A 12,597-nucleotide genomic window follows, 5' to 3' on the forward strand; every position below is an offset into this window, starting at 1 on the left:
ATAATTATTCTCATGTTAAAAACTACTATTGATAACTTACTTCCTTATTATCTCGATGACCAGGCAATTTTTTAATAAAGTTTGTGTTAGACATAGGAATAATAAATTGGCCTCTCGTTTAAAATTTTTAATAATGATATGGGTAATCAAAATGGCGTCCCCAGCGGTATTATTACCATTAGTGTGAAGACTGCTTTTTCTGGCAAGGATATATAACATGTTCCCATTTTACATTTTACAGCCCCCCCCCCTTCCCAAGATTTAAAAATCACCCGGTACTGATTTAATTATTATTTTTTAACTACCATGTAATTATTTCTTTATTTATTAAAAATTAACACTTATTCATTTTTCAAAATTAACGTCTTTTTGGGGTAGGTTTAAGCATATCAATGAGCATATAAAGATAATGAAAATTAAAATAGTATAAATATTTATTTTTATATTTCTGATCGTATGGGATGGCCATCTTTGTCTCGTTTTTTTTGTCGAGGCTTTTGGGTCGAGCTACAAATCATTACTTCAATTAACAAAATAAGTTGATCTTCCATTTTTGAAAAATGTCTCCTTAATTTTTTTTTTAATATAAATCCTCCATTTTTAATTTTTAATTTTTAATTCTAATTTTCATATATTTCTAAATTGTTTTATATATAGTTTTTATTCCAAATTAATAATATAAAAAAATGAAATCTTTCGAAATAATTTGTAAAAAACTAATATGATTTATAATTTATTTATTTTTTAATAAAAAAACACGCGCACACAATTTTAACATTAGTATATAAATATTTTGAAGGGAAATAATAAATATGATATATGTATCTGTATATTTGTATCTGTTAGTGTACAATACCATGAATGATTATTTGATTATTATAAAATAACACCAATTTATTTTTTTAAATGCTGGAAAACTGACAAGTTCGGGAGAATAATATAAATAATTTCAATTTTCAGAACTTATAATTTTTCCTAATATAAAAAAAAACAATTAAATCAATAAAAAAATATGGCTAAAAAAATTAGTGACGTGTTAATAAAAATGGAAATTTCATCCACAAGTTAAACGCATTAGGCATTCAGCTTGACCCAGCGAATTAGAGGAAAGGCAAGTGTAATTGCCTGAGTTTTCTTTTTCGCAGTTATATATCGTCATTTTGTAAAGGTCATCTTCGTTGAAGACGTCTATATTATCCGCTTCTATGGGATTGCCGTTGAATAACCAAGTGACATCCGGTTTTGGAATACCTTTATCAAAACCAAAAAAAAGGTAAATAATGCGTTCTTTAATTGAACATCTATAACAGTTAATTTATATGATTTTAAAAACTAACCCATAACATATCGGTGCATCTCTGATAAATATTGCATCATTTAAACCAGATTTCAGAAATGACAAAGATTTTAAAAAATAAAACATACTTTTTTTTAAAAAATCTATGAACCTAGGAAGCCATCTTTTAAAAAATAATTAAGAACCGGAACACACTAGTTCAATATTTTATCCAGAAAAAATTTTATTCTAAGGCACAAAGGTTTAAAATATATTAAAGAAATTTCGATGTTTTTAAAAATCGGACCCTAACAGAACTTCTAGACTATAATTTTAAAAAAATGTTTCAATTTACCTTGAATCTGGCATTCAACCGTGATTGTATGCCCTTCCTGAACCTTAATATCTTCCAACTTTTTTACGAATTCTGGCTTCGACTCTGATAGATCTCCTATTTCTTTACCTCTAGGAGTCGTCTTAGTAGAAGCAATAACTTTCAATTGAGTGGAAGAGGAGGAATCTCCGAGAGCGTTACAAGCTATGCAAATATAATCGTCCTCTTGATTCGGAGCGACTGATGTGATTTTCAAGGTACATTTACCCTCTGGCGTTTGCGAAATCTGATATGGCGGTAAATTATCCAATTTCTAAAGGGATAGTACATAAATAAGATAGCAGTGTTAAAAAAAACAATTATTGATTTATCTAATATTTATATGTCGTAATCTTTAAAGAGATCAGAACTTTTCAAGATTATCAAGCAATGGGATCCCTTTAAGAATTCAGTATTTTGACTATAATGTTAAATATCACTAGAAGTGCCCGAGTGGTCGGGGGGGGGGAGAATTATAAATACTTAAATATAAATAGTATTAAATAAAATCAATTTCTTTCGACTATACTGTTAGTATCAGTTTTCGAGGGTGAGACTCGGTCTCAGGGGGTCAGAATTTTTAATTTTTTTATATAATAAAATATGTGTGTCAAATCAAAGTAATTGAAAAATCGTGTGACCATAATGTTAATTATTACTTTAAATGGGATGGTCTATTAAGTTATTGGGGGGTCAGGGATTTGTATATTTTTTCATATTATAATATTATTGTGCTCAAGTGGTTTTTTAATTAGATTTAATTTACTACCTATATTGAACATTTATGATATTAAAAAATTTATGGTTCCTGACTAGACCAGACCCGCCTATAGTGTGATATCACCGTTAAAACGTGATAATACAGTTAAAATAGAAAATATAAGGGTGTTCATTTCACATAATTTTTGAATTTACTTCTGCTCCTTTGAACCAAATAATGGTGGGCGGTGGGTTACCTTCAACCTTGCATGTTAATAAGACGGATTCTCCCTCGGGGATAGATAAGGGTTTTAGCAAATCAACGAAACGTGGCGCGCTATTTTCTTTGACTGAGAAATACAAGAAACAAAATAATTTGTACATATTCAGAATTCATATAGTCATTGATTAATAAGTAAATCTCACAGAAGCAATGCTGTGTTAAAAACTATCACATATAAAGAATTTGACGTGTATTTAGAAATTGTAATAAAATAAATATTTTTTACGCAAAATCATATTTTGAGATGGCTTTTTATATCAGCCTGAAAATTTATGTAACTTGCAATATAAAATTATATTAATTAGTTTGAATAATTTTAAATATCAATTAATAAAAAAAATTTATAATGAAAGACTATTTTTTTCCCATAGAAATTATATTTTTATAATTAATTTATAAAATTTAAAATAAAGTATATTTTTATTTTACACGTCATCTCAATAAGTAAATATAAATCAAAATGTTTAAAAATTTTTTGGTTACCTTCAACCTTGCATGTTAATAAGTCGGATTCTCCCTCGGGGATAGATAAAGGTTTTAGCAAATCAACGAAACATGGCGCACTATTTTCTTTGAGATTATCTGAGAATTACAAGAAACAAAATAAGTTGTAAGTATTCAGAATTCATATAATCAATGATTAATAAGTAAATCTCACAGAAGCAATGCTGTGTTAAAAACTATCATATATAAAGAATTTGACGTGTATAGAAAATCTAATAATATAATAAATATTTTATAGGCAAAATCATTTTTTGAGATTGTTATATATATATACTTGAAAATTTATTTAATTTTCAAACAAAAGTAAAATAATTAATTTGAATAATTTTAAATATCAATTAATAAAAAAATATTTATAATGCAAGACTATTTTCCCAAAGAAATTATATTTTTATGATTAATTAATTTATAAAATTTAAAATAAAATATATTCTTATTTTACACGTCATCTCAATAAGGATATATAAATCAAAATGTTTAAAAAATTTTGGGTTACCTTCAACCTTGCATGTTAATAAGTCGGATTCTCCCTCGTGGATAGATAAGGGTTTTAGCAAATCAACGAAACTTGGTGCGCTATTTTCTTTGAGATTATCTAAGAAATACAAGAAACAAAATAAGTTATAAATATTCAGAATTCATATAATCATTGATTAATAAGTAAATCTCACAGAAACAATGCTGTGTTAAAAACTATCATATATAAAGAATTTGACGTGTATATTTAGAAATTGTAATAATATAATAAATATTTTACAGGCAAATTCATTTTTTGAGATGGTTATTTATATATAGCCTGAAAATTTATTTAATTTGCAAAATAAAAGTAATCTAATTATTTTGAATAATTTTAAATATCAATTAATAAAAAAAAATTTATAATGTGCAAGACTATTTTCCCAAAGATTTTATATTTTTATGATTAATTAATTTATAAAAAATAAATAAAATATATTCTTATTTTACACGTCATCTCAATAAGGATATATAAATCAAAATGTTTAAAAAATTTTGGGTTACCTTCAATCTTGCATGTTAATAAGTCGGATTCTCTCTCGGGGATAGATAAGGGTTTTAGCAAATCAACGAAACTTGGTGCGCTATTTTCTTTGAGATTATCTAAGAAATACAAGAAACAAAATAAGTTGTAAATATTCAGAATTCATATAGTCATTGATTAATAAGTAAATCTCACAGAAGCAATGCTGTCTTAAAAACTATCATATATAAAGAATTTGACGTGTATTTAGAAATTGTAATAATATAATAAATATTTTATACGCAAAATCATTTTTTGATGGTTATTTATATCAGCCTGTATAAAAGTATAATATTTAATTTGAATCATTTTAAATATCAATTAATAAAAAAAATTTATAATGCAAGACTATTTTCCCATAGAAATTATATTTTTATGATTAATTAATTTATAAAATTTAAAATAAAGTATATTCTTATTTTACACGTCATCTCAATAAGGATATACAAATCAAAATGTTTAAAAAATTTTACAAAGCAAAACAATCAAATCCAAAGTGTCAAAATTTGTATACTACATATGTATATTAATAATTCTATTTTTTTTAGCTCTATTAAGAATTATTATACAATTTTTTTATATATATATACATTATATTTTTTAAAGGTTAAACAAGGAGAAGTAGCAATAAACTAAAATCTGATAACGGTTACGAATTAGAAGATAGTCATGGAGAGTCAGACGAGTGATCCACCATTCAACATCCAGCATCGAGACCAAAGAGTGAAGATAGGGAAGTCGCCAAAGTAGTTATTGGAACAAAATGACAAGGATAAATTAGAATATGACAAAAAGATTAAAAGATTCGGAAAGTAAAAGCAAATCATCCATATACGAAGACGCTCTAAGCAATGGAAATAATAGGGATTACGAGGGTATATTAAGTTTTAATTGACTCCAAATAAAAAATGGGTTTGGAAACGACAGGCCGAGATCTAACCTACTTCTACTCCTCTATTTTCTAGAAAGACCTTTGGCAAACGATTTATTTTTAGCATAGTATACATTAATTTCGCCGAATTATAATAAATAAATAAAAATCGACAATTTCGGCATTATCGACCTTTGATTATTTCGCATATTGGTGTTAGGAAGTATAATTTTGGGTTTCAATGATCATTATATAAAATTTCATTAAAATGGAAAGAGTTTGGGTTGACAAATTTTTTTAATACTACACAATGTAGCTATAAGGTTTCCCTAATATTCATTAAAATAGTTAAGACAAACTTAACAAGTTTATAAACTGGGTGGATGGGAGCAATTTATATTTTCTAGGTGATCAGGGGTAAAAAAAAATCTTTGAGGGGTGGAAGAGGAGTAGAAGTAGGAAGTAGGTTAGATCTCGGCCTGTCGTTTCCAAAAATTTTTTTTTAGAGTCAATAAAAACTTAATGTATCCTAGTGGGGAGATCTGTCTTATTTCCATTGCTCTTATGCGTTTTCGTATACGGATGATTCGCTCTTACTTTCCGAATCTTTTAATCGATTTTTGTCATATTCTAATTTATCTTTGTTATTTTGTTCCAATAATTCCTCTACCTTGATGACTTCCCTATCTTCCTTCTTTGGTCTCGATGCTGGCGGATCGCTCGTCTGACTCTCCATGACTATCTTCTTATTCGACACCGTTATCAGATTTTGGTTTATTGCAACTTCTCCTTCTATAACCTTTAAAAAAATATAATTTAGATATATTTAAGAAAATTTTATAATAATTCTTAATAGAGCTATAAAAAAAATAGAATTATTAAAAATTATACTTATGTAGTCTTTATTTTTACTGAATCATGTTTCTATATTAAGTTACTTTCGCTAGATTTATCAGGACTCTTCCTGAAAGAGCTGCTTCTGTCTTGAAAAGTTGACGATCCTATCGTAGGAGTTCTAGTAGATCTTTCTACATAAGACGAGTTTCTACTAGGAGCATAAGAGGGAATGAAATTGCCATTATCCTGAGATGACGAATAATTCTCTGAGAAGAATTAAATATAAAATAAAGTTTTAAAAAAAATGTTTTGAATAATATATTTCATAAAAATGTAGCCATTGTTGTATTTGTATTATAATAATTATAACGACAATCAATTTCAATATTTCGTTGTTTATAATGTTAAAATATCATTTCCATTTATTTTTTTTAAATTTTCATTTTTAAATCGTTTTATTCTTTAAAATTCGATACTACATTTATTGGTTATGTTTTATCTTATTAGTTGGATGGATATAGAATATTATAATCCTTGATAAAAAAAACAAACTAAAAATGCACATAGTACAATTAAATCCTGGTGATCCCTGGAAATCTAGATTCATTTTTAGCATTATTGTTTGAATCAATATTTCTGATTTAAAAAGTATATATTCTGCGAAAAAAATCAATTTTTTCAAAAAGTGGACATAGAATAGTATAATCTTCAGACATGCGACGATTAATCTCAGGAACTAAATGCTGTATTTATCAAGGAAATACTAATAAAAAAAAGTAATGTTATGTTAAAGGCTAGAAGTAATTGAAAGTAATGAAGAATAACAATATTTCGTCGGCTTTGAGTATTATAATGTTCTATATCCATATTTTTCAAATTTTTAAAGAGAGCATTTATTTAAAAAAAATAAATTGTTTCTTGCATTTTAAATAGGAGATAACTAACACTTTAACAATGCAAATAAAGGATTATTCCAATTTTTACTGTTGATTCGGAAAAAAATATAATAATAAAGAATTGATTTATCGAAAAATATGCAAATTGCAAAAATGTGGAACAGTATGTTACTCAGCAGACGATTCAACAAATCAAATGTAAAAAAATTTCAATTTTGTTGCATATATATTTTTTTATCTTTATTAATAGTATTTTTTTACGCGTAATAATTTGGCCGTGTAACGGCGCAAACACTCAACTTTAAATTATATCATTTTTTAAGCGCATGCGTAACATTCTTATGTTTGAATAAAGTTTCGGCTATAAATTTTTTTTAAAAAAATTTGATATTTAAAATATTAATCAGACAATATTTATCTTTGTTGAAGAATATATCAATGCGCCACATAGTCAAATCCCTTTGATTTGATATACTTACAGATGCAGAATGATTTTAATATTAACTTGACGAAAAACTAATTTTTGATAAAATATATTGAATTAGGCATGTTTTATATTTCCATCCTTCTACCCTTTACCATACATTTCTCTACCTACACATTCATCCATCCATCCATCCATTTATCATGTTAAAATAGCCACTGTTTATATACCTCTCAACATTATGCTAGCACCAGTCGAAACACTATTAGTCAAGTAAGTGCAAAAGCAGGTATATTCTCCTTCATCAAAGACATTGAAATCGTGGACTAGTAGTATATGACGAGAGTCCAGGGAGAAGATATTGTATTTTAAGGAAGAACATATTTCGACTTGATCTTTGAACCTTTAATTGTAAATCAATGCAATATTATTATAAAAAATATATTTGTAGAATGAAAAAAATAACAAAATGTCTTTTTTATAAGTTATTAAATATTAATTTATATTTTTATTGGGAATTAGGTCATTGTCAAAATCAAACAACTACAGCACACACATCAATAGATACAAGTAATATTACTTTTAATGAAATTGAAACATCTTTTAAGAAAAACTTACTGAAACCAAATCGAAAATATCAAAAGCTATTTTAAAAATAATAATTAACTACCCAAAAATAGGTTAGTTGCCAAGGAAGGCTTATAAAAACCTTATTTAAAGCAAAGAATCATATCTGTATAATTTTATGAATAGGCTGAAGAGCCTATAAAAGGTATAAATTTTTCTTATGTCACCATTATATTAATATTGATAATTGACCTTTATTTTTGTTTATTTTTTTAAATTTATTTTATTTTGTTGATATTGGAAATTGAATTTTGAAAATTGTCAAAATATTTATAAGAAACGGTTATATTCTTTTGGCACTAATATATGATCGCATGTCTACTAAAATTTTATGCTTAAAAAATGGCTCTTTTTTGAATTTTTATTTTATAATTGAATTTACCAAGATTTATATATAGTTGTTTATTTTGGTGTTTTCAACAACATAAATTTTGGTTTTAAGCCTTTTTTAAAAAATATTAAAGGCGGGCATAAAAAAATTGAAACTGGACCGACAAGGCGGGCACAAGCAGTAAAATTCCCACTGGGGCAGGCCGAGTCTGAAAACTTTCCATTCGCAGTCCTATGCACTCTCGAGACCTTTGTAACTTGTAAATTTCCAACTACATTTAATATTATTCTAAAAAAAAAATCTGGCAAGTTTATTTATGAAGAAATCAAATTAAGTGTTATTTGTATAATATTAAAAAAGCGAATATCTTGATTCGCGTTTAACTATAAATTTATATATATATAAAAGAATATTTTTCAAACCAGCAAATAATTGAACATTCGGGTGCCTGAATATAAGTCTCCATACGTAACGTTTTCCCTTCTTTAACCGTAGCATTTCTCAAGGGTAGTATCACTTCCATTTTCCCATCTGTAATATAAATGTAAACACTAGATAAGTAAAAAAATTTATAATATATACCGCTTTTTTTGTGTAATGGTTCTAATGTCATAAAAGATATGTTAAAATTTAACACCATCCCCCCCCCTTCCTACATATTTTTAAAGTTTTTAAAAATTATAACTGAAGGGCGAAATCGGAGCTTCTCTAGGCTTCACGCATTCCGCCGATCGGATACTTTTTCCGGCCTCGTTCACGGAAAACACCCTGAAAGAATATTCGCGTTCGGGTACGATGCCATCTACCCTCAAAGAGGTGTTTTGAATCAAGAAGGGATAAAAGTCTTCATCGCCCATATCTCCAAATTCCGATGGGAGTTTATGATGAGATAATGTTATATCGCTCCCAATCGAGGAAAAAGTTTTATCGGTCACGGGAACCCAATAGTTTTCTAATTGATCGAGTTTTTCCACTAGGTATCCAAAACATGTTCCGTTTTCTATAAGTTTTTATAAAAACAAATATAATGATCTTTAGCGGTTAAAAAAAAAGTAACATATGTTTTCAAGGAATTTATGAAAGAAGTAAATTTTTTTTTAAAAAGAGGTTAAATTAAGATTTTAAAGCAATCATGAATTTATCTAAGCTTCGAAGATTTTGCCCAAACAATGGGCTGAAAGGTTAGAACTTTTTACTGGGAAATATCGAGGGTTAAGGTAATATTTGTTGGTATAAGATCTTGAGGTTTTTCAGTCGTGATTAATATTTATTATATTACAAATAATTTATGAAATAATTTTGATGATGATGAAGAAATGGAAGGAAGAAGAAACAACTGGAAATACCAAAAAGAAAGAATTATATAAATATTACTGACTAACAAATTGTAATGTAACAAAAAAAATTTGTTTTGTAAATATTTTTTTACGATTTTTTAAGGGTGGGTTCCAATTCAATTGAATTGATTCGGTAGATGATAAATCATTAGATGCTCCCACGCATAGTTTCTTCCCATCTTGGCTAATAACATCCGAGATAGTTAAATTTGTGGGTGCGTCTGGCAAAGCTTTAAAACAAAATATATATATCTGTATTTATATGTGCGGCTTTAAAGAGTGATCATAGAAAGAAAGTTAAAAACTAATGTATAAATGATTTTGTTCTAGTCAATTGGAACATAAATATTATGCTATAGAAGATAAAAAAAAATTTAAAGTATTGATTATGTGTAATCATTTACTAATATGCGTAGGAATATGAAACTCGGTAACGGGTTCTAGGTAGGGACTTTTACCTTGCTCATTTATGGCATATATCCGGAATAAATATTTTTTGTTCGGAATCAAATCACTAACCGTACAATCGGTCGTCTAAATGGTAAATGTATATATTTGAAATAATAAAATTAATATAATGGTAGAACAAAATTGTTTAATTCCTAAATTTGCGAAAAAAATAAAAATAAATAATTAAGAACACAATATTTGAACATTCAACTTTAGTATGGATGGGGTTGTTTAAAAAGTAGTTTTCATAGTAGTAAAAAAAAATTTTTCATAAACTTAAATGATGAGATATTAGAATAGAATTCGAATAATATATCTCAAGCCACAATCAATAGAAAGAAAGAAAGAAAGAAAGAAAGAAAGAAAGAAAGAAAGAAAGAAAGAAAGAAAGAAAGAATCTAAAACCTATAGTATACAACTATTCGAAATATAACATATTTTAGGTACTTTAACTATAAATTGTAGAATACAAATTGATATATTCAAATTGATATAAACTGAGAGTAGCTCAATAGACGGGTAAAACTTTTCTGATAATTCACAGGGTATGTAAAATACGATAAGGGAATAATCAGGGTTTTCAAAGTTAAAAAATAAAGGAACCGCGATTCAACTTATTAAAATTTTTAAAGATTTGCTAAGAACCCAGATGAGGGAGTAGTGGATGCAAAAACGCTCCATTTAGGCCGATTTTTAAAAACTGCTAGCTCTTAAAGATTTTCCTCATAGATGGCACCAAGGCTTTGACATCTAATAGTAAAATCTTCAGGCTTAGCTTATATATTTCTGGCTAAAGTATCGAGTCAGCTGTTTTAAAAATCGGGTTCAAATTACAGAAAATCATAAGTGCGATACTTATTAATATTTTTTTCTTTTTAAAAAAAATAAATAAATAAACCTTGCAATAAGAATTGCAAGATATCCAATAATTTTTTCCTAGCATCCTCCGCTCGATTTCGTAATGCATTATAGGGCTTCCCCCTTCTTCGTCCGGTTTAGACCAGGAGAGATAAATTTCTGATTTATTCAAAACTTTATGAATCACTGGACCTTTTGGGCTACTTGGTGCTCCTTTAGGAAAAAGAAGAGTATAATTACTTTAAAAAAAATACGGAACAAATTTAATTTAACTTCTTATTAAGCTCAAACCCCTTCAGTGGCAAAGGGAAAGAAAAAAATCTACAGATAGTATGTGGTGTGTAAAGGCAGTATGGGAAATATTTCAAAACACGCTATGAGACCAACAGGAAACGGAAAAGGTTTGGGTTTTAAAGAATCCCCCTCCCCCGAGAGTTTGAGAAACCCCACACTACCTCTTAAATTTAAGTAATTATATAGGCCTCAATAATGATTGGTGGAATAAAGGTTGGACCTTCTTTTGATAAAATTTTGATTAGGTAATATTTTATAGGTTAAAATCTTGATTAATCGAGGTTTTTAACAAATACTACTGTCCTTTAGTAAGTATAGTGTATATATATATAATTTTATAGATATTTACCCAAAACTTTGACTTGAACTGCCCGAATGACAATCCCGCTAGGATTGGAAATTTCGAACATGTATTCACCAGAATCGGCGAGACCCACGCTACCCAATATAAGAGTCACGTTATCTATCGATTCTATCATTTTGAATCTAGCGTGCGAAGATTTTCTATAGTTACGAATCGGGAGAGCCATTCTAGAACGGCTTCGTTCTCTACTAGAGATCGAAGAAGATATACTTCCACCTAATTCCTCAGTTTCGTCATCGTAGCAGTATGGCATTTCCTCCCTCTGCAAATTGCCTACAAGGGATTTACCCATGATTATGCAACCATTCTTGGAAATTTGGTATTTGAAAGGCGGTGTGCCGTCTAAAAATATTTTAATTCTGCCCGTCGAACCTTGTTTAAATGATACGGAGTCGTTTTTCGGGCTTTGAATGATAATCGGAGGAGCTGAAAAGCGGGAAGAAAAATTTATTATTTTTGTTAAGTGATTCAAATCGGGAATTAATTTGTTAGAAAGAATTGTATATGTTAAACTTTACATTTTTATATAGCTTTAAAAAGATCATACAGAGTTTTGTAAATATTTTTTAACGATACATTTTACTATAGCTTCAATAATGTGTTTCAACAAAATTAAAAGCATCAAGTTTACTAAAATTTATTTGTATAAATGTCATAAATTAGGTCTAGTAGATTCTCAGCGACATGGAAAAGGGGAAATTGAGAAATTGGTGAATATAAGCGGCAGAAAATGAAGGTGGGGCCAAGCTAAAAAAAGGGAACGTCTAATAAAAAATTAATATCAAATAACATAACTAGATTGTAAAAAATTTACCGATATATTTGGCGTAAGCAGTGGTGGAAATAATATCCGCGTCGTTTTGAAGGGTTAAAGTGTACTTGCCCTTATCGCCATCATCGGCTCGTGTAACCATAAGCGAATAATATGTAGGGCCGCTCTCCATATATTTGATACGTTCGGTTTCTCGCAGTTCAATTCCGTTTTTCAACCTTTTGGGTATAAAAATTAAAATTTTTCTCGACTGAAAATTTTACATCAGCGTATTTATTAATTATATTCCTCGTAGATATAAATTTGTCTACGCAATCCCCTATCACTTTCCTCCCCTCCTCTCCGAAACAAGATAAATATTT

At 28.0% G+C, this 12,597-nt stretch overlaps 1 protein-coding gene and 1 long non-coding RNA gene across 10 annotated transcripts in view; one reads left to right on the forward strand and one right to left on the reverse strand.

The window, feature by feature from the left end:
- Positions 1-791: 791 nt before the first annotated feature.
- LOC135926213 (titin-like) overlaps positions 792-12,597 on the reverse strand; it is a 120,959-nt gene continuing 109,153 nt past the window's right edge. For 8 of the 9 annotated variants that reach the window (XM_065461991.1, XM_065461990.1, XM_065461987.1 and 5 more), the window contains 15 exons: positions 12,278-12,453; positions 11,449-11,889; positions 10,846-11,018; positions 9,902-10,031; positions 9,590-9,727; positions 8,846-9,160; positions 8,583-8,691; positions 7,433-7,605; positions 5,984-6,148; positions 4,156-4,254; positions 3,632-3,730; positions 3,115-3,213; positions 2,565-2,698; positions 1,632-1,923; positions 792-1,251 (listed from right to left, as the gene is read on the reverse strand). In XM_065461991.1, coding sequence (XP_065318063.1) covers positions 1,055-1,251; positions 1,632-1,923; positions 2,565-2,698; positions 3,115-3,213; positions 3,632-3,730; positions 4,156-4,254; positions 5,984-6,148; positions 7,433-7,605; positions 8,583-8,691; positions 8,846-9,160; positions 9,590-9,727; positions 9,902-10,031; positions 10,846-11,018; positions 11,449-11,889; positions 12,278-12,453 — 2,740 coding nt within the window. In that variant the 3' untranslated portion in view covers positions 792-1,054. The remainder of the gene's footprint in view (positions 1,252-1,631; positions 1,924-2,564; positions 2,699-3,114; positions 3,214-3,631; positions 3,731-4,155; positions 4,255-5,983; positions 6,149-7,432; positions 7,606-8,582; positions 8,692-8,845; positions 9,161-9,589; positions 9,728-9,901; positions 10,032-10,845; positions 11,019-11,448; positions 11,890-12,277; positions 12,454-12,597) is intronic. The other variant, XM_065461988.1, reaches the window with a different exon arrangement.
- Positions 7,409-8,513, forward strand: LOC135926215 (uncharacterized). The gene is made up of 3 exons (XR_010571808.1): positions 7,409-7,613; positions 7,725-7,772; positions 8,294-8,513. It is a non-coding gene; the product is annotated as an uncharacterized LOC135926215 (long non-coding RNA).

This window comes from Gordionus sp. m RMFG-2023, chromosome 3 (genome assembly GCF_954871325.1).
Source record: "Gordionus sp. m RMFG-2023 chromosome 3, tfGorSpeb1-WG-v2, whole genome shotgun sequence".
Classification (NCBI taxonomy): Eukaryota; Metazoa; Nematomorpha; class Gordioida; order Chordodea; family Parachordodidae; genus Gordionus; species Gordionus sp. m RMFG-2023.